Source organism: Penicillium roqueforti, assembly GCF_015533775.1.
Source record: "Penicillium roqueforti strain LCP96 04111 chromosome Unknown scaffold_03, whole genome shotgun sequence".
Lineage (NCBI taxonomy): Eukaryota > Fungi > Ascomycota > Eurotiomycetes > Eurotiales > Aspergillaceae > Penicillium > Penicillium roqueforti.
In genome coordinates, this window is record NW_024067567.1 from 544,166 (window position 1) to 568,824 (window position 24,659).

Sequence of the window (24,659 nt, forward strand, 5' to 3'; positions counted from 1 at the left end):
TTAAGATTTCCTTCCACGCAAAGTAATAGGCTTCAACTTCAATTTAACTTCAATTTGGTATTCAATATATCTGAAGAGGCATAAAGGCCTACAACATATAAATGCTGTTTGCCTCAGGCACTCAGCTGACATAAGGGGCGATGGAGTCATAGATCACATGCATGCGGAGAGAGCCCAGGTGATGTTTCTCCCTTTGTGCATTCTGAGATTTCTGTGAACTCTTGGGATAGATTTGGACTTCCTTTCCATTCTTTTTTCATTTCCATCATCTTTTTAATATATATCATGGCGCTTGGCTGATTTGGAGTGTGGATTGACAGCTTCATCCAGATATAGTGTCCAAGCTTCAAAGCGCTTATCGGCCTAGACCCTGCCATCCCGTGCGTTGTTCACCATTAACCCTGCTCATCACGATTTTGGCGCCTGACCGCGGTTTTGATATGACAAAGTCACATGTTGTCCAGACTGATGTGTCTTGCCGTTTGACTAGTGTATACCTGATCGTCATAGTCCTATCAGCGCCGAGCTGTCACCTGGCTCGAGCTTCTGACTGCCCGACCGATCTCAGTGATTCACCGCGCCCTAGCATCGTTTACTCCCATCCTTGACCCACATTTTGCATCGATTGTATCGTATCGGTGTACCAGAGATAAGGATGAAACCGTTTAGAGACGATGCCAAACGCCGGGCAGACCGGCAGTTGAGCGCAAGTATGAAACCTACTTCGTCCAACCGTCCATTTTCAGATCGAGTGCCAGACAAATTTAAGGATGGGGATGATGCTCAGTTTGATTTCACAGCTCCGCCGCAAGGTATGGGTTCACGGGACGGCAATTTGCATTATATGCAACAGTCCCTCTTCTCCATGATTGCTGCTGTCGGGTCCAAGTCGGACTTCCATGCCCGGTTTGAGGAATCAAGTGATAGTGATGGAGATATGGAAGAACACCCGTGGATGGAGCAAACTAGTGGAAACCCTTCATCGCGGACGCCTGTGCCATCCTTGGACTCCCGCCAGCCAAGCAAGAGACCAGAATCAAACACACTGGTTCTGGAAGAAAGAGGACGTCGCCATCAAAGAACAAGGTCAGACAATAAGCTTTTGCAGAGATTACCCAAGTTAGATTCAGAAGACGAGGCAAGCGAGTCATCAAACCCAATCGACCCGATGCTCAAGGTGCCTCCTTTAAGGCGAACTCGCAGTGCGACGCCGCGAGCAGCCCCGGTTCTAAGTCGCATGGTTGAAGCGCAATCTCACTTTGACTTAACATCGGCAACACCACACTCGCCACCCGATCTAAACAAACCCATGGAAGACCAACCGGAATCGTCCGCGTCCGCTCTTTCTACGCGATTGATGAAGATGTTTGAGTTTGCGAAGCCCGAAAAGGTTCTGGTGGAGTATGCATGCTCGTTGCTCCAGAGCATGCTTCTTCAAGGCTACATGTATGTGACAGAAGGTCACATCTGCTTTTACGCCTACCTCCCAAAGAAGTCCAACGTGGCGATAAAGTCGGGATACCTATCCAAACGCGGCCGCAAGAACCCTACGTATCATCGCTATTGGTTTGCGCTGAAGGGTGATGTCCTCTCATACTACGCAGATCCCTCCAATCTCTATTTCCCTAGCGGACATGTCGATCTTCGATATGGGATCTCTGCGTCTCTCGCAGATCGCAAAGACGGTGATGTGAAGGACTTTCAGGTCACCACTGATCAGCGGACATATTTATTCAGAGCAGACAGTGCTACCAGTGCAAAGGAATGGGTGAAAGCCCTCCAGAAAGTCATCTTCCGGACGCATAATGAAGGCGACAGTGTCAAAGTATCATTCCCAATAGCGAATATTATTGACCTGGAGGAGAGCCCAATGGCCGATTTCGCAGAGACATTCAAGATTCGAGTTCTCGACAGCGGCGAAACATACGCAATTGACGAGGTAGGTCGTTGGATGAAACGTTACTAAGTTCATTGCTGATCAGTTCACAGTACTTTTTCTCATTCTTTGATTCGGACCAAGACGCATTTAACTACATCAAGCGCCTGGTCAATGCTGCGTCGGCTACCTCTGCAATGAAAGAGCCGCAGAGCCAACACGATATCAAAAATCAAAAGAGACAGTCAGTCAGTAGCGTTCGTTTGTCTGATCAGAGGCAGGAAGTTTCACCGCGCAAGCGAAGCTCCAGCGTAGGACACGAAAATCAAGGCTCGACAGATTCATTTGCAGAGCAAGGGACCGAATCATCGCCGATTGTACAATCCATGACAGATACCACTGAATCTGCCAGTCAGATACTACACAGAAGCGACGTCTTCCAATCACCCACTATGCGCACACTGCAAGGACGCTCATTGGGTGTCGGAGAAAATATTCAACGGAATTCTGATGATACGACCCCCTCCGCGTCTACACGGCTGGACCTAGGTGCAGCGACAGGCTCTCCATCTAGAACACTAGGTCGCAATGAAACCACCGAAGACACGCGATATATCGCTGGCGAATCTAATACAATGCAATCTTCAGGGCCGAGCTCCGTTACTCATTTAAACGATCTTGTCAAAGTGGGCGCATACCCCCTTCAACGCGCCGCTGGTTTTGCAGAATACTTGAAGAGCCGCTCGAAACAAATGAGTACACTCTTAGCAACAGAGTCAATGGGCTATATAGAAAAGGTCTCTGGCATGTGGATTGGTGGCCAGAAGCATTATGGAGAACGGGAAGGGCCGTTGCTTGAAGATCAGAACGTTGATCCCGAGGACAACGAAGGTTCATTCAATTATGGAGATCGCTTTCGCGCACACTTCGCTCTTCCATCTACCGAAAAACTGCAGGCGACCTATTACGCCTATTTGCATCGTGTGCTCCCGCTATACGGCAAGATCTATATAAGTCAGAAGAAACTTTGCTTCCGGAGCCTGATTCCTGGCACTCGGACCAAGATGATTCTACCCTTCAAAGACATTGAGAACGTTGAAAAAGAGAAGGGCTTCCGTTTTGGGTACCATGGACTTGTTGTCATCATCCGTGGCCATGAAGAGCTTTTCTTTGAGTTCAATGCCTCCGATTCACGAGACGACTGTGCAGTCACACTGCATCAGAATCTAGAGTCCGTGAAATTCCTGGTGGAATCTGGCTTGCTAGCAGAAGAAGAACGAGACGAAGTTGAAGCAGCTAAGGCTGAGCACCGCATGCTTCAGGAAGCAAGGCTGGACAGCCCCGAGGAAGATGATGCACGTCCGACTTTCACCGAGGATTCATCGGAAATACATCCGTTCTTCGACGATCCTCGCGCTTCCATTATCAACTTCAAACCTTCCGAGCCTCTAAGGATTACTTGCCTAACCATCGGCTCCCGGGGCGATGTGCAACCGTACATTGCGCTCTGCAAAGGACTGCTTGCGGAGGGCCATAAACCGAAAATTGCAACCCACGCCGAGTTCGAGCCCTGGATCAGAAAACACGGGATTGACTTTGCTCCCGTTGACGGTGATCCTGCAGAGCTAATGCGAATTTGCGTGGAGAACGGGATGTTTACATATTCCTTCCTTAGGGAAGCTTCAATGAAGTTCAGAGGATGGATCGATGACCTCTTGTCGTCGGCTTGGATTGGTTGTCAGGGCAGTGACCTTCTAATCGAGTCACCGAGCGCCATGGCCGGAATTCACATTGCAGAGGCTTTAAGGATTCCGTACTTCCGCGGATTCACCATGCCATGGACAAGAACACGGGCCTACCCTCATGCTTTCGCAGTGCCAGAGAATCGCATGGGTGGAGCATACAACTACATCACATACGTCATGTTCGACAACATCTTCTGGAAGGCCATCGCGGGGCAAGTGAACCGCTGGCGAAACAACGAGTTGGGATTGAAGGCCACAACCCTAGACAAGATGCAGCAGAACAAAGTTCCGTTCCTCTATAACTACTCGCCCTCCGTGGTGGTCCCTCCTCTTGATTACCCAGATTGGATTCGCATTACCGGCTACTGGTTTTTGAATGAGGGCACAGATTGGACTCCTCCTACTGAACTATCGAATTTCATTGCACAGGCCAGAGCGGATGGCAAGAAGCTCGTGTACATCGGGTTTGGATCCATTGTGGTCTCGGATCCTTCTGCTCTGACACGGACCGTCATCGAATCAGTCCAGAAAGCAGATGTCCGATGCATCCTCTCGAAGGGATGGTCCGATAGGCTTGGCGACCCAGCTAGCACGAAGACCGAGATACCTCTGCCACCAGAAATCCACCAGATCCAATCTGCACCTCACGACTGGCTTTTCTCTCAAATCGATGCTGCAGCCCACCATGGTGGAGCAGGAACCACTGGGGCAAGTCTTCGAGCTGGCGTCCCCACCATCATCAAGCCATTCTTCGGAGACCAGTTCTTCTTCGGCTCCCGGGTGGAGGATCTAGGTGTTGGCATCTGCTTGAAGAAACTGAACGTCAGTGTCTTCTCGCGGGCTCTGTGGGAGGCGACGCACAGTGAACGTATGATTATGAGGGCAACAAATCTGGGTGTTCAGATTCGGAATGTGAGTTGTTCTAAGTCTACCCAAGCTTAATTGATGGAGTGCTAATTTGATATTCCCTTGTTTAGGAAGACGGCGTGGCTACTGCAATTCAGGCCCTTTATCGTGATCTTGAATACGCGAAGACCTTGGCCCGACAAAAGTCGCTTGCTTCGTCCACCCCATTCTCTCCTACACCTACAGCTAAGACCTCCCCGGATGGAGCCGATGATGACCTTGATGACATTGAGGAGTGGACCTTTGTCGGTGATGAAACTGGCTTTGACATCTCGAAGCGGATGCGTGAGCGAGCTGCTTCTGATGCCGACAGACTAGGTTCCAACATGTTCCAATGATTCTGTTTCCCAAAGTTGAATGATTAGCATTTCGTTTTGTTTGGGACACAGCAGCGCACCGTCGAGATTCTCTACCATCTTCGGATCCCCTGTCGCCAACAATAATATGCCGTACAGGCGCGTGGACTGGAAGGTTCATAGTGAAGGTGGCGTCCTCAAACTCAACGAAGTTATGGAGGACACTTCGATGGTCTGTTTTTTCTTTCTTTTTTTTTGTGGCGATTTTCTATTACCTCTCAAGGTTTTCACGAATCATGACATGCGTCTCTTTTTTCGGTTTATATGCATAGGGCATTTAGTTTGGAGCGTATACTTAATATTCACTACTTCTTTTCAATATTTCTCCATGCTGCATTATGATTCTCTTGATTCTTTTCCTTGACATTCAACCTGGAAGATAATAGACCCTTCATAATCGATGACATTGGCAACATTTTTATAATATCCCATAAATCCCTTCAAGACATATTCAGCCACCAGGGCGCTTCTTATTTTTTCGTTTCCTCTTCACCACCCTTGCCATCAGCCCTCTGCTTACGCCTTTCTACAACATCCCAGTTGTACACACGCGCCGTGGCAACCTCCAATGTCTGCAAAAAGTCAAATGTTAGCAAAAGCGCCAATATACCAACCTCCCACACCTATGCCCGCAAACCGAATAAACTAACCGTAATCTGCTCGCGCAAGAATTCCAGATCCTCCTCGCAATTCTGCAAGCTCAACTCCGCAGAACCAAGCTTGTCATCCAGCATGGTCTCCGCCTCGTCGAGAGGGTAGGCCAACATGACATTCGCACCAAGCCAGAGGTAGACCTCCTCGGCATCAGCAGGTGAGATCGCAGCCCGGGCGTAGAGGGTATCATTGAGTTCGAAGCTAGTTTCGAGGTCGGAGCCTGGGTTGGACTAGAAAAGTGAGTGTTAGTGAACTTGATATTCCCGAATTCCAATTTCCGATTCAATTTCCCAAAGCTGGATGTTCCACAAATCGCCTTTTCTCCGAAGTGCGTATGATATATGGGGGATGCGCGCGGGGGATATTTACCTCCTTGCGCAGCTGCAAGAACCGCACCATCTCCAGCGTCTTTTTGATATCGGGGATCTTCTCGCGCAAGCCCTGGCCGCGGCGCTGCGTGTTCACCTCCATGAACTGGTACTTGGAGATCATCTCCTGGAAGGAGCGGAGAGTGGGCTCGACTTCCTCGCGGGAGGAGACGTAGTCGCTGACATTGTCGATGAATGGGGCGACGGGGATCCCGCGCGGGTTGGTTTGTGTTGTTACCGTGCTGTTGGAGGGGTTAGTTTTCTGGATTCTGTGGATGCGGGCATGGGATTGAGGTTGGAGGTTGGCAGATAGAAGGGGATGTAGATATATAGAATAGGAATATAAATTTACCTCTTCTTTGAGTCCGCCATAGTCGCAAAAATGTGTGTGAGAGAGGAGAGAGGAAGATATGACGATGTGGGGAGCTTAACTGCCACTTTTTTGGGGTTCCGCTTTATCTCCCCATGAACTGAACTAAACCTCAATTCTACTGAACTGCCCTAATTCCGTTGGATTGTATCATAATGGTCCTCCTTCTTACGACAGATCGCATCCTCGCCGCGTTCGAAGCTATTCCAGCTTCGCGCCACGAGGAGCTAGACTTGCCTACCACGCTGGAAGCACAAGGCCCAATAGCCCACGAACAACTGATCCGGCTCGCCAGATACCTCCAAAACGACCCAGAATACAAAGAGCAGGCCTCTCACATCCCAACCGTCCTCAGTTCCCTCCTCCGCGGCACGAAAGTCTACGTCCCTCCGCCGCCAAAGAAGCCAGAGCCTGTACGTGGTCTATACACAACCCCATCCAATCCCTTCCTTTCCTCCAATACACAAACCACACCAAACCAGATTCTAACATCCTACATAATACAGAGCGCCGAATACCTCGCATCAAAAGCACGCCTCATCGCAGCAACTGAACAAGAATCCTACAACCGACTCTTAAACCCAAACTACCGACCAAACGCTGACCACGCGGATCCGCACGCATCGCCCTACACGAGCGACGGCCGAGTAGAAGAAGATACGCTGACGGTCTCACTGGTTTCGAGTGTCTTCATCTCGGTGGTGGTGACCGGGTTCGGCGTGTACGCGGCGCTCACGAAGTTCCCGACGCCGGAGATAGTGGCGAGCGAGGCGGTTAAGGTTCTTCTCGGGTTGTTTTCGGCGCTGAGTGTTGCCGTTGCAGAGGCGTTCTTGTACTGGACATATCTTGAAAAGGTGGATCGGGCGAGGGTTAAAGAGAGGGCGGTTAAGGAGAGGAAGGTTGTTATTGGGCCGGTTGGAGAGGAGGATAGTGCGGATGAGGCTGTTGAGGTTGGGACGGAGAAGGAGGAAATTTGGGGGAAGGGGGTTAATGGGGGTGTTAGGAGGAGGGTTAGGGAGAAGTGGGAGAAGGGGAGGGATGGGAAGAAGGATGTTGGGAGTCTTTGATATGTATCTATATAGTATTCAACAATAATGACTGTATTACTGTATTTCTCTGTGCTAGCTTGATTTAAGAGACTTGGAAGGATTCAATTGATTGCTTTTAGTATTCTATCTAAAAGCTAGAATGCGAGGTCATTAATCTAACGGGTATGAATGTTGTGCGATCATTAGTGCTCATCAGAGGGTTCATCAGAGGGTTCGATCTCACAGGTTGAGATCGAGATGTAAAGTGGCAGAGATATAGAAGAGATAGCAAGGCGCAATGCCGAGATAAGCGTGGACAAAGAAAGAAGAAGAGTAAGAAAGCAGGGAATATCTCAAACTCGTTTCTCAAGAAGAAGCTTGCCGTGTGGCGATTGGCTATGGAAGCCCTGGTCGCGGCTGAAGATACGCTCACCACGCAGCCAGGTCTCGCGGACCATGCCGCGCAGAGTACGGCCCTGGTAGGGAGAGCACTTGTTGCGGAAGAGCATGGTGCTCGGCTCGACCGTCCATTCGGCAGAGTCATCAAAAACACAAATATCAGCATCAAAGCCGACAACCAGGTCGCCCTTGTGCGACTGCAAGCCAACCTGGGCAGCAGTGTTGGCACAGCAGAGACGGACGACGTCTTGAAGGGCGTTCTTGGTGTTCTCGTCTTCTGGCGAGGAAGTCAGGCCCTTCCGGCGGCTGAGGTCTGTCCAGAGAATGGGCAGGCCCAGCCCGACGGAAGAAATGCCGCCCCAGGCAGAGAAGAAGTTACCACTCTCCTCTTCCTTGCCGCCGGTACAGTGGCCAGGGACATGGGCTGGAAGCATTTTCAGATCTGGTGTGCAAGGGGAGTGATCGGAGACAACGGTCTTGATGACGCCGTCACCAGTGTGCTTCTCCAGCTCTTCCCACAGACTATCTTGGTTCAGCTTTGACCGGATAGGCGGGCAACACTTGTGGCGGGTGTCGCCGTCGCGTACTTCCTCGGCTGCTAGGGACAGATAGTGGAAGCAGGTCTCGGCTGTGATCTTGACACCATTGGCGCGGGCTTCCCGCAACAAGGGGATAGCTTCCATTGCAGAGAGGTGGACGATGTGCAGAGGGAGATTGGGAGCAAGATGAGCCAAAGACAGAATACTTTCGATAGCACAGGTCTCGAATGAAGAAGGTCTTGAGGCCAGGAAAGTCGCATACGCCTCAAGGGGGCCGGCAGGGTCGGCAGGTGCATCGGATGTCTGAACCTCGTCGCCCACAGATGCGGTAATGGGAGGCACCATCTCGGCATGGAACATGAGAGTTGTTGGCTCATCGGCCAACTCGGCCATGACTTTCTTAATATCCTCTCTCCCGACAGCGGGGAACTCATCAACCTATTGAAGAATGTTAATACTAATTGGAGAACACACGATGCTGATATCATTCACTTACACCACTGTCAATCAGGAAACCCTTGAAGCCGCGGACACCCTCCTGGACAAGAGCCTTGAGCTCGCCCGCATTGCCGGGGATGATACCGCCATAGAAACCGACATCAACCCAGCACTTGCCCTGGGCAGCCTGGATCTTCTCCTTCAAGCCGTTCACGGTGGTGGTGGGAGGGATGGCATTGAGAGGCATATCAATGACAGTAGTCACACCGCCAAAGGCAGCGGCCTGGGTGCCTGTGTAGAAGCCCTCCCATTCCGTGCGGCCAGGCTCGTTCAGGTGAACGTGCGCATCAACCAGGCCGGGTAGCAAAACATGAGGCGAGTAGTCGGTATAGGGAGTATTCACAGGGAACTCCGATGCTGGGATCACGGAATCGAAGACGGCGGTGATCTTACCGGTTGTCAGTGAGATCACAACAGTGGCAGAAGTCAAACGGCCGGAGATAACGGCGCGAGATGAAGCCACCACAGCAATGGAGGGGAGATTAGTTGCCATAACTAGATATGTCGAACTGAAGACTGAAGTATAACCAAAAGATAACCTTCAAATATAAGAAAGCCGTTCAGATAAGCAGAAGATAAGAGGGGCAACAGGCCTAAGATAAGGGGACCGGGGGAGATATAAATACGCCCACTGCCTCCGAAGAAAAAAACAGTCCGGGCCCACCTTGGGGTTAAAGAGGATCTCCCTCCCAGCGAAGAAGGGGATTACCCAGGGAATATCCTGAGAATATCCACAGGCCCACTGCCGAGCCATTATTCCAGACCCCGGTGTTGCCATTATGTACTCGCAAACCAGCCGGTTCGGACAGTCATGCAGCTGCAGAATGGCCTTCACCTTTGCCATACGAGGAAGCACCTGAGAGGCCATGCCCCTGTGCCTTTATATCTCTGGGATATTGGCATGTTGAGACGAGTATAGCATATCGATCGAGGCGAGAAAAGGCCGTCGGCCACCTCCGATGTGGAATCTCCGGGCAATTGCCGCTTATCAATGGCCCGCTTTATCAGATTACTCGATGGAAACTGTCTTCTCGTCTGGGCATCTTCCGGTCCAATTCTTCTTACTCGATCAAAACTGTTCCGGTGGGGGGAAATGCTTGTCTCGGAAAGGGTTGAGAATGTTGCGTCGTGACCGTCGTGACCGTCGTGGCCGTCTTGGCCCTGATTTTGCCGGGTTTTCATTGAACAATTCCACCGTTCTATCCCAACATACTTACATGTACATATGTACTCACGTCGCATACAGTAAAAATGGCCTGGGAAATTGATACGCTAGGTTTTATTGATTCGCTTCCGCAGATGGGTTTCATTTCCCTCCTTTTTTTGTGCTTTTGTGTTTTCTAGTCAATTGACCTCAAGTAGGGAGGAAAGAACATGCATCTGCTCGCGAATAATCTCAGCGCAAAAGCAAAAATAAACCGGTAGGAACACAGGGAAACAAAAAATCCAGAAGAAACCCAGGGCACACTCAGAGAATTTACTCTTGCCCTTCGTCCTCCTCTCGGATGGCCTGCAGATCACTGAGGTCGAACGGGCCAGTCTTACCGACGATTACGTCGTCATAGTAGGTTGGACTTTCCGGAACTGAAAGTGCGTCAGCAAGAAAGTCAGAAAGAACGTCAGGACCGCCAGGGATGGTGGAAGGAACATCACGAACACCAGAAGCATCAGAGGAAGTGCCAGGGGAAGTGCCAGAGGAAGCGTCAGGAAGCATGTCAACAGGCATGTCAAGAGTGCCAGAAACGCCAGAACCGCCAGAACCGCCAGGAGCGTCAGGAGTGTCAGGAGGAGTGTTGGGAGCACCTGAAGGAGTTAGGAGTGCCAGGAATGGCAGGAGGGACGCCGAACACACCATTGTCCTTATCTGCGTAAACGACCGAACGCTGACTGTCGTTATCGCTTTCGTTGTCACTATCGTCACTGAAGTACGACTTGTCATTGAAAAAAGTGGTCATTTCCTCGGTGAAATTGACGCCGGCCAGGAAGTCTTTAATCTGTTTCATAACATCCAGGCTGTGCACTTCAATCTTGCCGCTAGGGAGTTGTGCCTGGTCTCCGTAGGTCATTGCTCCGAGCTCAGCTGCGAAGTTGGGATTATACTGGCCCTTGACCACATCAAATCTCTCTATAGCCGCTGGGGAGTAATGCATAATGTTCATCCAGGTCAAGATGTGTCCCACACCACGAGTAATCATGCCCGACGACTTCGTGCCTTCGCCGGAGGAGTACGTGTTGCAACCATGAGGGAGGGTAAGACCGCGCAGACGTGTACCAATCGGCTGATCACAGATGGTCCAGCCACGGCAACGGTATTTCATGAACCAGCCGAATAAGTCATTCTCCTTTGGGTCGGATGCCTTGTTGGCGTCAGTGCTAACAATCGTCTCGGGGTTGATCAAGGACAGGGAGGAGATGTGGGGCATCCAGAAACTCCCTAGAACCATCTCAGTAAGCGAACTCTAGGTATTTTATTCAGTCAGACACTCACATCGATTCTTCAGGTATGCCATGGCAGCATGGCCGCCCTCAGACAGGCCAATGACGTCGATTCTGGCATCGACTCGGAAGTTACTGCGCATCAAGACTTGCTCAAAGATATTCCGGACATGATCATCAATGGAAATGTTGCCCCTAATGATGTTACGGGCACCCAGTGAACGTTCGCGGTGCACGGCAGAGGCACGATGTTGGCCATGAAGACTGTCTGTGGTCATCGCCGAGCCACCATTTCCATTGTACCAGACGGTTTGGCCCGCGTTAGCAAGAATAAGAGCATTCGGCGAATCTAGAGAATTCTCACCGAGCAGACCCTTTGCAAAGCCCAGGATCGAACCGAAAGAGATACCGTCGTCGCAAGCGTCACGGTACGAGAAGACACCCAGGTCCTCGACAATCTCACCGAAGAAAACAACAATTCGAGGTGCAGCGGTCACATTGCCCGACACCATGATGGGAAGCTGCTGCCTGCTGCCCTCGGGGACCTTCATGAAATGCATGCCCATTCCCAGGAGGCGGTCAATGATGCTGATGTGAATCGCTTCTGTGGAGTTGTTAGCGCCAAATGATTCATCCAAACCACATCCTAGGATGGAAATGAATCTAATGGTAAACTCACTGTGAAGGGCCTCAATGTGGACCTGGTTTATGCGGTCACTTCGGTTGATCTTGTAACGAGGGCCCTGGCCCGGGGCGTCGATGTAACGAATCTTGTCATCTTTGGTGATGACGAATCTGTACCATTCAATAGACTGTTAGACTCCAAGGCTAAGATGTCACCTTGAAAACCACGGAAAAACTTACCCAAGCTCCAGCAGGTCTTCAGGGAAGACGATGTCATCGGGGAGGAGGTCCTCCGGAATGCTGTTCATTGTGGCGAAGCTTCAAATCAATGTGTGAGGTTGATTTGAGAAGAAGGTCAAAGGGACAAAAGGGGAAGATGGGTGATGTTTATGAGTGATGGTTAATTAGAAGAGGAAGAGGAAGAGGAAGAAGAAAACGAAAGGAAGAGGTGGGAGGTTTTATACGAGCAGGACCGGAAGGCACCGCAGCTTTGAAAGTGATTTCAGGACAGGGCACGATATGATTATGGCAAGTATCGAGGAGCTCCCTACTTGCGCAATTACTGGGGATGATGCGGACATGAAGAATCTTCTCGCCGATATTGAGGATGATATACACCACCACTGAGCTGATATGATGAATTATCAGTCAGGTATCAATCAAATGAGCCAGGCTGATCTGCAACTAACCACCATGATAGAAGCAAACAACCCAATTGAGACGGTCTCAACACTGCCAACAAAGAAAGCCTGATCTCACGACATCAGCAAACGAGGATCAGGCAACGCCTAGGCCTGTCAATAAGTCAATGCCTACGCCGAGAGTAGCAGAGTTTGAATCGGAGGATCCAAAAATAACAAAGAAAGATTTGATTTCTCTACTAATGAGAGATGCATACTGTACATGCTTCCACCCCATGGAAGGAAAGAAGAAAACGCCATCGTGCAAACAATTCAACTAGATTTCTCCACATATTACAGAGAACTAGCAATAATCTCATACAATTACCAACTGGCCTTCCTCACGCCGGGGAGTTCACCAGCGAGGGCTTGCATACGGAATTGATACTGTAGAAAAATATAGTGTTAGCAATATGAGGCCATTGGCTGAAGTCTTCCACTTACTCTGTTGATTCTGAAATCGCGGAAGACACTGCGGGCAGTGCCTGATGCCACACAACGGTTCTTGATCTGCGTAGGGCGAGTATAGGGGTGCATCTGCGCCAATTGGAGCTGAGCCTGCGCGCGCACTCGGCCAGAGAGAGAGGTGTTGCGGATCATGTAGCGGAGAGCTTGTCTGCGAAGGAAGACAGAGTCAGCATTTGTTTTTCAATTCCAAGCATTTTCCAGCTCGGGATAGCCATCCTCGGTCAAGCTGGGGCATCTAGGAGATGGACAGTGTTCGTACCGTTCTGGCTCAGTCTGCTCGAAGGCCATGCGCTTGTTGTTGTCCCGAATCAAGCGGGTATTGACAAATCCAGAGAGATCAAGCTTCTTGGGTCGGAAAAGCCCTGCCATTTTAGTCGTTTTGCTCATTTTGGCGTGTTTAATTGGGGTTATTGCGGAGTTGAGGTCGGAAAATGATTGTCCTTCGGCCAGGCGGAGTTGGCGAAAACTGGATGCCCGATCGGGTTTAGCGTATTTGATGCAAGAGAGCGGTATCAAAGCCCTACGTTACTACTAACTAGTACTAGGCATAGTTAGCTGTTACAATTAAAATCAAATGACAAAGCATTGAATAGGGGCTAATTTCGACTTATTGCGCGGTCGCAAAGAAGTGAAAAACTAGCCCTAAGTGAGATAGCGCCGCAATGAGCAGATATGAAGTATACAGTCCAAACCCTATAGCTTTACCTGCAATACAACAGGCTCCGGAATATTCGGCTTAGGTTAATTTCCTTGCTCTGAAATATAGGATATCATCCAGCAGAAGAGACACTACAAAAGGAAAAGGCGCCTTGCTCAGAACGGTACTGGTACAGTTTGTGAATTGATCCAAGTCACCCCAATCGAAGTGGGTACACTCTATATGCTTGAACAGGGGAAAACTGCTCGCAGAGTAATCACAAAAAGTGCAAGCCGGCCATTGATGACCTAGGCCATCTCCGTCCGCCCACACATCGCGACGGTTCGTCCCGCTCCTCTTCAACGAACAAGTGGGATCTCAAAATGCATTCATTGTCGACCCAATTTAGTGGTCAGCCTTGCCAGCGGGCTTAGCGTTGACGTTGCGGGGGTCGTTCTTGTACTGAGCGGCTGTACGGATATGAAGGTTAGTAGCTGATGCTCGCAGATGCTCATCATAGCGTTGTTTTGTGGATATTGTCGCATGTGACCGCAAAATCGTCGTCATCTATGAATAGCCGTGCGGAGTGGACTCACTGTTGGACAGAGCGTTCTGGAGAGAGTTGACACCGTAGAGCACAATGAGGCCTGGAGAGGAGAATCGTCAGAGTAATGTTCCATCAATGACTGCTGAAAGGGTGCAGTGTTCTTAATTGGCAATCCATGCGTTGCGGATTTTCAGGGCATTTCGGGATTTCAAGGGCATGCATACCGGCAGCGAAGAAGGGAGTCATAGGTGTGGCTGTAAAAGAGCATATGCGTCAGTCAATGGTCCTCATATCGTTCTCGGACAAGTCATGATCGTGGTCCAAAAAACACATACCGAGAGCGCCGGGGAACTTCTTTCCGAGGAGAGACATTTTGACAGGTGAATCGAATGCGGGGAGAATTCGGCGTTCGGGAAGATGGTGAGGCAGGAGGACGGAAGAGGAGAAGTGAGGTTTGGGAGGTTTGCCCGGTCCCGAGGCCACGCCGCCTTAAAGGCGGTGTCATGCCGCTTTTACAGCCCGATCTATCCCGACCACTGTAAACAACCATCTCCAAACTGAGCTTCAAATCACACACTATGGCAGCTTCATTGTCTTCCTCGGTTACCTCATTACGATCCTCTCTCCAGATCTTGGACAACTCTATATCCACCCTCGATGCGGGCGTGAACGATTTCCCTCGTTTATGTAAAGTCCTCCAGACAACTCGAGTATGCTCTCCCAAGGTGTCATCCAAGAGGAGAAACAAGAAGCTATAAGTCTAACCATTTGTCTTTGAATAGCACTTTGAACTCCTCCCGGAGCCTACATTACGCGAAGCGCAGCAATCCCTCCTTGACGAAATCACTCCCAGCATCGCCCACCTCCTCACACTATCATCGAACCATGTTGAAAAGCTCGCGCGCCGCGAACAAGGCCTCAAGGCGAAATGCGATCTTCAAGAAGGTCGACTCTCGTCTACCCCGGAGAGCCGGTCATCAGCTACTCGCAGCCAACCTCAAAGCAGCTCACTGCGGGGTCGCATGGTGGGGTCCAGCGCTGGCTCGTCGGGTAATGCAGCAGCATCCAAGGCAGCAGAGCTGAGAAGACTCGTGCAGAAGAAAGAACGGCTCAAATTTGCAGTCGATCGATTGGAGTTGCAAAGCACACAGAAGCAAAGGCAGTTGCGAAAGAGTATGGCAGCGCAGTGAATGTGGCGGTGTCACTTTGCGAGATAGGAATATCTGCTATTACGAAAACCGACTAGCTTGTCAGTAGGATTTGGCTCCAACCTGACTTTCATTTGATTTCTATCCATGTCATTCCTGACTGTGGATGGTGCGCCAGCTCTGGCTAGAACAGTACCAAGCATGAAGCCAGCGGCTGTCTTTCTCAGAACATCAATGCCCCGCGCGCCCGGTGCATTTTAAAGAACGGCCTGTGCATTGCAGAGCTTAGATAAGGTTTCTGTGACTACCGGCGCTTCTTGGGCCTGGCTCAGTTCCCCCAGGTCGTGACAAGACTTTGCTTCACTACGACCGACTTAATGGAATGCCCAACCGTCTCCCCAACCGTCTCATTGGAGAGGGAAATCAACTCTGGGCTAAATGACGCCTATCAGATACCTATCAAACATTGATTAGAGTGAAGATGCTATATTTACATCTGTAGAAGTGAGAATAATATCCTAGTGTACAAACAAGATCCAATCCGCCCCCCGTCCCAATGCCAAATGCTGCCAGTAGTTAGTATAGTACATGTTTTCGAACATCCAAACCCCAAAAAAAGAATTGCGCCAAATCAAAGCCACTTATTCGTCGGCAGAACGCTTGTTGTACACTTGACGAAGCTTCTTTTTATCATTATGCTTCTTCCAACTGGGGATATGCTGGCCCCTCTTTTTGACAGGGACATCAGGAATATCCGAGTCATCAACTGTATAGTCTTCATCCTCCTCCTCCTCTCCTTCATTCTCAAAGTCACCCTCTTCCTCTGCGTCACGCATAGAATTCTTGGTCGCCACACGGCGGGCCAGACGCTCCTTCTTACCCTCACCATGCTTATCGCCAAGGTTCAGGTTGCGCGGGATGCGGGTTTTGGCTCCCAGGGCCCACAGGTCTCCCCAATGAGACTTGCGGGCGTCGCGGTAGGCCTGGCGACTGTAAGAGCGCGGAACGGTCCAGCGCTCAATTTTGCCGGCGGGTGTGCAGAGATCGAAGATGACATGGCCGCGGCGTTTCATGGGTGGGTAAATGGCGCGGGGAAGAGACAGAGCGTGGAAGGCTGGTTTGTTAGGGATATCAGACTCCTCAGGGTCCTCAAACCCTTCAAATGCGGCATCTGTAGCCTGGGAATCTTGACGAATTGCTTGCTCTTGTCGTAGGTCTACGCCACGCTGCACGGCGAGGTAGCTGAATTTAAGATCTTCGTGGTTGCGGTCTTTCGCTCCCATTATGCGCTGCAGGAATGGAGGGCGAATGTATCGCTGCTCGAAATGGCAGTAGTCCCTACGACCCTTAGTAGCACCTGCAGAATTGTGCATCGGGCAGGTTGAGTGGTTGGTGCAAGGGGCCACGATCATTCCGCGCTCCTTCTCAATGACCTCGCGTTGGTCAGGGTCTTCGAGGAAGTTGTCAAATTCGGTAGAGCCGGGGCTTGCGATATGGCGCTTCAAGAGCATTTCACGAGCGCCAGAGATAGCCTCGAAGCCCTTCTGGCGGCCCTTCTCGAGCAGAATTAAAATACCCCCGTTGGGGTTCAAAAGAGACCATAGGTTCTCCACGTGCTGTTTACGCTCATATTCTTCTTCAAGGCCGAGAAGAGAGTGTGGTGCGATGATGATATCGTACTGCTTGCGTTTAGGGGCCTTCCGCGAGTCGTCAATTGTAGGCTTCCCGCGCACATGGACGTAATCAGGTAGTCGTGGGAGGAAAGTCGTGTTTTCCAGGATGGCAGAAGCGCGCAGCCGAAGAGCATCGGAGCCTGTCAGCACAGTTGATCTCCCAAATGGGATGGGTGCTCCCGCGGGATGATCGGGCACCATGAGCTCCCATTCTGCGCGGATGATGTCTCTCCAGGCCAGGATGCCGGCACCACCACCGTTGGCATCAAGAACGTTTGGCCCACCCTCTTGAGCGATAAGACGGCGGATCCAATCGACGCCCAATCGCTTGCGAATCTCAACCATAACACTGAGGGTCGATGCGTAGATCCCAGGGTACAGGGCTGCCAAGTATGCGTTGGCCTCCATTTCTCCCATTTGACGCTGCGAAGCCTGAAGAGCGACAGGAAGCTGTGGTAATTGGGCACGTGGAGGTGCCGTTGTACTCGAATGGGGCAATCCTGGTCCTCCAAACAGGCGCCGAGCAGTCTCGGAAATGTGTTTGTTGGAGAATTCCGATAGAATTACCGATATGGGACCAGTGACAGTATCCTGGGGCAGATGGATAGTTGAAGGATCAGTTCCGTATTTTCCCTCGAGGGTGAGTGGATGCATTCTTGGAGCGGAGTCAGGAACTGCCTCGTTCTCAAATTCCTCGAGCATGACCTCGCCGCCCAACTGCTCTGCCACTTCTCTGGTCCGCTGCATGGCAAGTGTTTCCCGCTCTTCCGGGGAAAAGTCCATATCATAGACGAGTGGGGCCTCGTCCTCGGCGACAGCGTTTCCTTCTAAATCGACTTCCTCCCATCCTCCTTGCCCATCTTCGCGGAGCAAGCTCAGATCTTCCTCTTCCTCAACCGTTTCCTCGACTTCCCGTCGAATAATTGGTTCTCCATAGAGGCGGGCGTATATCTGGAGCTCAGCATCGTCCAACAACCCCTCTGGCATTTCATCTCCAAAGCGCTGTTTAATCATGTGTACCCACGACTCTGCAGTGTGTTCGTCTCGCTGGGCGATCAGGTCCATGAGCTCGTCTCTTTCGCCCTCTTCTCCCATAATTTCCAGCTCTTCGAGTATTTGTACCATTTCTGCCTCATTTTCGCCGATTCGATCGATTAGGATATTGATATCATCTGGTTCGGTGGATTGGCTGGGTTGAGGTGGCAAGTCGGCGGATACTGGGCCTGACAAAAACCTCCGCTGAGGCTGACATTGTGCTGATGTGTTCCTTCGGTGCGCCAAACTGCTAGACGCGACCAAAGGCGACGATTTCTGGATGAAAGTGCGTTGCGGTGTAGGTATCACACGGTTGGCAGGTCCGCGGAGCTGTCGCGATCCAGAAGGGCGAGAAAAGGTGTGAAATAGTTCGCGCGATTGCGACCGACTAGCGCCTGATGCTGAAGACCAGGATAACATTTTCCAACTCTTGTCGACAGTCCCTTTTCGAGAGGTTGAGAGAAGAAAAAAAGAAAATGGCCAAGCCTAAAAAAAGATGCCAAGATGGTCATGCGGGCCCATCACAAACTGCGGGCCTCTCATTGGCTGGTCCCCCGGTCGCGTTCTATGTAGCTCGGTACCTATCAAAGATCTATAACATCCAAGGATGATTTTTTTTTTTTTTTGTTGGTACATATTTAGGAATATGCGGTTATATTGCTGGGTGCTTTTGGTATCATTTATTTCATACGGCATGCTAACAAAGTCCTAGCCTTAGGAAGCCTTAAGGTGGCCGCTAAAAACATATCTCAAACTACAGCCCATTCAATACTTCGAAAGGCCCTAACTCGAATACTGAATGAATCAAGTGTTGCAACAAGCAGCTGTTCATAATCCAAATGCAGTAGGGTATCAATCAAATAACTAAGCCTCGCTCTCTGTATCTTCATCGCCCATGAGCACCCGCAGCGCAGCAACGCACCGCATCACCTCATGCTCAAGGGCCGATAGTTTCGCCATGACCGCCATCAGACTGGGATCTTGGCTCTCCACCCGCACCTTCTCCTTGACACGAACTTCTTCTCCCTGCCATTGAAAAAGGCTACCGGCCTCATCATGGGTTGGCGCTCGCGAACCGAATATCCGATCTCGTAGCGAGAACCCGGTCAGAGAGATATCCGAGGAAAAAGCGGTTGGCGCGTGATTGAGGGCAGTGGGCTCCAGTGTCCGAAGGACAAGGACCAGGGCGGAGTCTGTGATGGAGAGATGGAAAGAAAGATGCGGCGGAAGCGGAGGGTCAAACATCTGTGTAGTATATATATCAGCAAAAATATCGAAGTACGTCTGTCAAAGAAATCGAACATACATCTTCGGTGGCACTGGTATCCCACCACTTGCCTCGCGTCTCGTCGCTTTCTCCTTTCAACATTTGTCGCGCCTCGCTGATTGTCTCGAGCAAAAGGTGTAGTTGACTGAAAATGAAGCCAGCGTTGAGGGGATCGCCTGTCCACGTGCTCACATCCACAATATCCAGGCTCTGAGCCACGAGATCTCGAACCGATAACAGCTGTCGAAGTACGAGTTCCGGAGCTCCAGGGGACTGGGATATGTTCAGTCGGGTGCTGGGGGCACCCCGAGGAGGCGGGAGCGATGCAAGTCGAAGTTGAACATCCTAGAAGGATATCGGTTTAGTTGCATATTCATTGGTCTTCCCCACACTCAAGATACATACGCCTTTCACGACCTTGGTGCCGACTCTAGTCACGAAGCCCTTGACACTTTCCGACCGCAAGGAGGACAGCACCAAGGTTGACCCCGGTTCTTGGGGAGCTAGGAGGGCGACGCATTCTTGCAGACCTTCCTTCAATGAAGCAAGTGAATCCTGCAGCGAATGCAATAGCCATTCTAGCTCTCGGGCCTAAGATAAGACGTTGTTGGCATTATACTAAAAGGGCTCCACACTCCTTCATGGATCATAGCTACAGCCAACCAGGCCTCCATGAAGAGATCGCCTGTTGTAGGGGTCCATATATTGTTTTACATACCAGCGCAGTGTCCGCCTCACGGTTGATCTGCTCTGCGGGCAGTGGCGGGTATGCCCAGGTCGCCATTACAACGTTGTACGGGTTGGGAGGTACGCAGTGTGTACCCTTGGTCGAGTCTGGGGATTGGGTTGGGCAGACAAGGTTTTTTTTTTTTTCGTTAAGGCACAGGAGTGGGTAAGACCGAAATCTTGGAAGGTTCATATGTGATGGTCCACGATGGTCCACGTCACTTTCCTTCCAAAGGGCCAATGTTGTTGCGAGAGGTGCAACGTCGGTTGGTTGTTGACCTCGTCATGGACCGCCTGAGACTAACCCGATCTGGTCTAGCGCGGGAAGTATAGTGCAAGCTAACTAGGAACGGCTAGTCAATCAGGTGCAACCATGACGTTATGATCGTCGATGGGCTTGAGCTTTGTAGAGAGAAGAGGAGAGCAGGATGATGCCCACTCGTCATTATATCACACTACTCAAGTGGTCCCGGATACCCCGGCTGCTCTTATATGTATCCATATACCAGCTAGCGTTTGTCGCTTCAATTTCTGACACCTTCTCTTTCATATCTTGACACTCTCCTTGAGCAACTCATTCTTTTTTGAGACCAGAGACAAACCTTCGAAAAGAAAAAAAAGCCCCTCAATTCCCAGGTGATCTATAATAAGCGCCAAACAAAATGGGTTTCAGCAGTAAGTTGATTGACCCCTGATTAACAACTCTACAACACCTTGATCTGATCGTCGTCTCTAGGAGCAACATTGGGCTTTACGGGCCTGTTTTTCATGGCAGGAGCGATCTTGCTGATCTTCCTCACTCTGTTGGGAGGTGTACGCAACAGCAACCCGCTGAACCAAATCTACTTCCTCGAGGCAGACACGGGAAATATCCCAGGCGCAGCATCGACCTCGCGATGGACATTCTGGAACCTCTGTGGAGTGACCAACGGCAGGAGTGACTGCGGAGAGACCCATGTGGATTTCCCATTCGACCCCCCAAGCCATCGTAACTTTAATACGACCGAAAATATCCCTCATCAGTTTGTCGGGTAGGTTTCCAACTGATATATCCTAATTTACCGGGTCGCGCTAACCATACATACGCGCGCTATAGATCGAAGCACTACTTCTTGATGTCGCGCTTCATGTTCCCCTTCATCATCATCGGTCTGTTCTTCGCCGTGTGCTCTTTCTTCACTGGTATGCTGGCCATGTGCACCCGCATTGCCAGCTACCTCTCCGGTTTCCTGGCCTGGATCGGTTTGACTTTCCAGGTCATCACGACCTGTCTCATGACGTATGTATCACTATAATCGGAAATTAGTTTGTCCCAAAGACAAAATGCTAACTATATTTCATAGTGCTGTTTTTGTCCAGGGCCGCCATGCGTTCAAGAGTAACGGCCAGGACGCACACCTCGGTGTCAAGGCATTCGCCTTCATGTGGACCGCATCCGTTTGCCAGTTCCTTTCATGCTTGATGTACTGCCTCGGTGGTGCCGTCGGCCGAAAAGATACCAGCGGTGGATACAGTGGACGCAAGGAGCGCCGCCGTGGTTTCTTCTCCTCGCAGCGCTCAAACAGCGTGAAAAGCCAGAAGAAGGAGGGCACCAGCTTCGCTTAAATGGATATACCTCAAGCCATGAAAAGCCCGCTTCCTCATTTCGACAACGAGCCGGAGCACCTGAAAATGTCGACTTCAAAACGTCGATCTCTGGACCATTTCACACACGACTTTGTATTCCCGCGTTGATATCCCCTTTGAGAGTTTATTCTTTCTTCAGGAGGCCGCTTGTTACACTTCGATCTTGTCAATCTGCATCTGATAGACCCGGATGCAGCCTGGAAGATCGAACCACCCACACTCGCTTAATGCTATCACGAACCCCTCACGATCTTTACCACATGATAAATCTACGGCCTTCCTGTATAAGATGGCAATTGAGCATTCTTCGCGCCATACTCTCCCTGCCTTGAGTCCGGTTATGTTTTCTAAGGCACTCGAGCCTTTGATGATCTGTTGATGAATCCCATGGTTCGATGATTCTCCCCGATTTGAAGATCATGCAGGAATTTGTGCTTTCGGTTGCGAACCTATCTAATCTAGTTGTAATATAATATCTACCACCGTTATTTGATGATCTTTGCGATGTAAATGGTATAAAGTCATATAGCTTGGATTCTTGTGTAACCACGCTTTGGAGCAAAGCTAGTCTCAATGATTATTCCTTGTAGAGCAGAAGGAGAAATGTCGACTGATACGTCAGAAATTAAAGGGGCCTAGCAGAGTGAAGCTGGCTGAAAAGAGAACCAGTATTGATTGGTTGCATATAACTGAGTCTATTTAAGAACTAATAAAGGGAAAGACTCCATGACGATAACTGCAGTACAAATCGTGGACAAAAAGAAAAATCACAGCCTCTATATCAGTCATGCATGCATCATCACACCATAAACGAAATCCAACATTTTTATTTTTATTTCACGAGGAAAAAAAACCTAAGCGGAGCCGTTGACAGCACCACGGACAGCGTTCTGGGAGCCGACCTCGCGGACGGCGATCTGCAGACCAAGATCGGCGTTGACGTGGACCATGACCTCGATCTTGCTGCCAGCCTTGACACCCTTGACGGCGAGCTCAGCAACGGGATTCTCGGTCTTCCAGATGATCTCGCGGGTCTCCTCTTCCTCTTCATCCTCGGAATCGAAATCGGAGTCATCCTCGTCTTGGGCGGGCTTGTCCTCCTTAGCCTTGGGCTCAGGCTTGGTGACCTTGATCTCACGGGCACCCTCGCACACGCGGACAAGAACATCGCCACCCTCCTTGGGGGCGAAGTACTGAGCGATGCGGCGGGCGGGGAGGGCAGTCTCGGCGCCGAGGAGGGGCTGGAAGGTAGTCTCGGTCTGGGAGGTGAACTCGACACCGATAGCCTTAGTCAGGTGAGGGGTGACAGTGACCATAGGGTGGATGGACTGCTCGATGTCCTCGTGGTCGAACTCCTGGACGAGGGAAGCCTGGAAGGCGGCTCCACGAGCAGACAGCTCGGAGGGATTAACGGCAGTGACAGAGGTGGCGGGAGCCAGGATTTTGGTCTTCTCGGGGAAGATGTTGCTGGCCAGGCTGGCGAGCTTGGGGGTGTGGGAAACACCGCCTGAGAAAATGACCTCGTCAATGTCAAGGACGTCGAGCTCGGCCTTCTTAACAACTTGCTCGATCAGAGCAGTGAATTGGCTGAAGACCTTGCCGGAAAGAAGCTCGAAACGGGTACGGTTAATGGTAGAACCGTAGTCAACACCGTCAACCAGGGACTCAATGCTCAGCTGAGCGTTGCTGCTCAGGCTGAGGGCCTTGCGGGTGGCCTCACACTCAAGCTTCAACTTGGCCAGACCACGAGCGTTTTCGCGGGGGTCAGTCTTGTGCTTCTTCATGAACTCCTTGGCGAAGTGGTCAATGATGATCTTATCCAGGGAGGCACCACCAAGCTCGTAGTCGTGGGCAGTAGCCAAAATAGTGTACATGCCACCGCGGCAGGCAACAACGGCAACATCGGAACGGGTGCCACCGAAGTCAGCAACGACAACCAGCTTGTCGACAACAGTCGCCTCGGGGCGAGCATCGTAAGCCACGACAGCGGCAACGGGCTCATGGATCAGTTGGAGAACGTCGAGACCAGCAGCCTTAGCGGAGGCAACAAGGGCCTCACGCTGGGCATCGGTGAAATCGGTGGGGATGGTGATAACGGCGGCGTTGACATCCTTACCAAGGTAGTCTGAGGCGGAGCGTCTCAGACGCTGGAAGTGACGGGTGGTGATCTCGGAAACAGTGACAGTGTTAGGGGTCTCGCTCGAGGTGTCGCGGATGGTGAACGCGATAGTCGAGCCCTGCTGCTGGGGGTGGGCCGACTGGTGGCAGGGAGTAGGGTCGATCGACTTGAATTCCTTGCCGAGGAAATCGCGGAAGTATGCGACGGTGTTGGCGGAGTTACGAACAAGCTGGGCCTTGGCTTGTGTGCCGTGGTACTCCTCGCCGTCGATATAAGAAAGAATGGAAGGAATTTGACGATCTGAGTATGTTAATTCAAATTCTCAAATCGTGGGGCTTGATTGTCCTCACCTCCCTCCTCGTTGGCAATAACCTCAGCCTTGCCCTCCTATAAATGTGTCAGTCACAGTTATTTGACCCAAAGAATGAATATCAGGACGTACAGGCGAGATACGGGCAATCGAACTGCATGAGTTACCAAAGGAGATACCGATAGCAAAGCGCTCAGCCTCAGCGGGCGCACTGTTGGCAGCGTCACCCATGTCGAAGTTGTAAATATGTACTTTTTTGGATTGAAAGAACAAGGATCTCACGTTACGGCGTGAGAGTAGATCCGGGGGTATCGGAGGTAATTGGTGGAAATCTCGATTGAGGGGGAACGATCGAAAAAGATTTTTGAAGATTTTCGTCTGCCGCAAATGTGGCTAATAGTTATCGATAGTGGTTGTGGCGTTGTCGATAAGGCATCGCGGGCATTCATTGAGGTCACATGGTGATAAGAAATGTCGTTTTCTTTCCAACAGGATCAATGCGCAAAAGCAGTCGCATCTATCTACCTGAGACTGCCTGAGAGAAATTCAGCAATAAGCATTGATCCTCTTCCCTCGGAGTATTCTACACTGAGGATATTTTCAGAATACAGCTATCAGTCTAGC

The 24,659-nt window shown here is 50.7% G+C and overlaps 11 protein-coding genes across 11 annotated transcripts; 4 read left to right on the top strand and 7 right to left on the bottom strand.

Moving 5' to 3' along the window:
- Positions 1-712: 712 nt before the first annotated feature.
- atg26 (uncharacterized protein) lies at positions 713-4,865 on the top strand (the record flags this gene model as incomplete). The annotated part of the gene is made up of 3 exons (XM_039070132.1): positions 713-1,939; positions 1,990-4,533; positions 4,599-4,865. The coding sequence occupies 3 exons, from the start codon at positions 713-715 to the stop codon at positions 4,863-4,865; spliced, it is 4,038 nt and encodes a 1,345-aa protein (XP_038931385.1).
- A 488-nt stretch (positions 4,866-5,353) lies between these two features.
- Positions 5,354-6,277, bottom strand: LCP9604111_2634 (tubulin-binding prefolding complex subunit PAC10; the record flags this gene model as incomplete). The annotated part of the gene is made up of 4 exons (XM_039070133.1): positions 5,354-5,455; positions 5,534-5,767; positions 5,907-6,147; positions 6,258-6,277. The coding sequence occupies 4 exons, from the start codon at positions 6,275-6,277 to the stop codon at positions 5,354-5,356; spliced, it is 597 nt and encodes a 198-aa protein (XP_038931386.1).
- Positions 6,278-6,430: 153 nt separating this feature from the next.
- On the top strand, positions 6,431-7,342 carry LCP9604111_2635 (TMEM199/VMA12 family protein; the record flags this gene model as incomplete). The annotated part of the gene is made up of 2 exons (XM_039070134.1): positions 6,431-6,688; positions 6,782-7,342. 2 exons carry the CDS (start codon positions 6,431-6,433, stop codon positions 7,340-7,342), a joined length of 819 nt encoding a protein of 272 aa, XP_038931387.1.
- A 314-nt stretch (positions 7,343-7,656) lies between these two features.
- Positions 7,657-9,232, bottom strand: LCP9604111_2636 (allantoinase alX; the record flags this gene model as incomplete). The annotated part of the gene is made up of 2 exons (XM_039070135.1): positions 7,657-8,679; positions 8,738-9,232. The coding sequence occupies 2 exons, from the start codon at positions 9,230-9,232 to the stop codon at positions 7,657-7,659; spliced, it is 1,518 nt and encodes a 505-aa protein (XP_038931388.1).
- Positions 9,233-10,216: 984 nt separating this feature from the next.
- On the bottom strand, positions 10,217-12,107 carry LCP9604111_2637 (uncharacterized protein; the record flags this gene model as incomplete). Its single annotated transcript, XM_039070136.1, has 5 exons — positions 10,217-10,542; positions 10,592-11,173; positions 11,228-11,779; positions 11,855-11,970; positions 12,040-12,107. The coding sequence occupies 5 exons, from the start codon at positions 12,105-12,107 to the stop codon at positions 10,217-10,219; spliced, it is 1,644 nt and encodes a 547-aa protein (XP_038931389.1).
- A 696-nt stretch (positions 12,108-12,803) lies between these two features.
- On the bottom strand, positions 12,804-13,334 carry LCP9604111_2638 (mitochondrial 37S ribosomal uS14m domain-containing protein; the record flags this gene model as incomplete). Its single annotated transcript, XM_039070137.1, has 3 exons — positions 12,804-12,866; positions 12,924-13,095; positions 13,207-13,334. 3 exons carry the CDS (start codon positions 13,332-13,334, stop codon positions 12,804-12,806), a joined length of 363 nt encoding a protein of 120 aa, XP_038931390.1.
- A 1,375-nt stretch (positions 13,335-14,709) lies between these two features.
- On the top strand, positions 14,710-15,321 carry LCP9604111_2639 (DASH complex subunit SPC19; the record flags this gene model as incomplete). Its single annotated transcript, XM_039070138.1, has 2 exons — positions 14,710-14,841; positions 14,914-15,321. The coding sequence occupies 2 exons, from the start codon at positions 14,710-14,712 to the stop codon at positions 15,319-15,321; spliced, it is 540 nt and encodes a 179-aa protein (XP_038931391.1).
- Positions 15,322-15,920: 599 nt separating this feature from the next.
- Positions 15,921-18,407, bottom strand: LCP9604111_2640 (tRNA methyltransferase RSM22; the record flags this gene model as incomplete). The annotated part of the gene is made up of 1 exon (XM_039070140.1): positions 15,921-18,407. The coding sequence occupies one exon, from the start codon at positions 18,405-18,407 to the stop codon at positions 15,921-15,923; it is 2,487 nt and encodes an 828-aa protein (XP_038931392.1).
- Positions 18,408-18,851: 444 nt separating this feature from the next.
- On the bottom strand, positions 18,852-20,038 carry LCP9604111_2641 (uncharacterized protein; the record flags this gene model as incomplete). Its single annotated transcript, XM_039070141.1, has 4 exons — positions 18,852-19,232; positions 19,294-19,599; positions 19,660-19,845; positions 19,973-20,038. The coding sequence occupies 4 exons, from the start codon at positions 20,036-20,038 to the stop codon at positions 18,852-18,854; spliced, it is 939 nt and encodes a 312-aa protein (XP_038931393.1).
- A 604-nt stretch (positions 20,039-20,642) lies between these two features.
- Positions 20,643-21,585, top strand: LCP9604111_2642 (SUR7/PalI family protein; the record flags this gene model as incomplete). Its single annotated transcript, XM_039070142.1, has 4 exons — positions 20,643-20,655; positions 20,717-21,011; positions 21,077-21,259; positions 21,324-21,585. The coding sequence occupies 4 exons, from the start codon at positions 20,643-20,645 to the stop codon at positions 21,583-21,585; spliced, it is 753 nt and encodes a 250-aa protein (XP_038931394.1).
- Positions 21,586-22,460: 875 nt separating this feature from the next.
- On the bottom strand, positions 22,461-24,266 carry LCP9604111_2643 (ribosome-associated complex protein SSZ1; the record flags this gene model as incomplete). Its single annotated transcript, XM_039070143.1, has 3 exons — positions 22,461-24,025; positions 24,076-24,112; positions 24,168-24,266. 3 exons carry the CDS (start codon positions 24,264-24,266, stop codon positions 22,461-22,463), a joined length of 1,701 nt encoding a protein of 566 aa, XP_038931395.1.
- Positions 24,267-24,659: the final 393 nt, after the last annotated feature.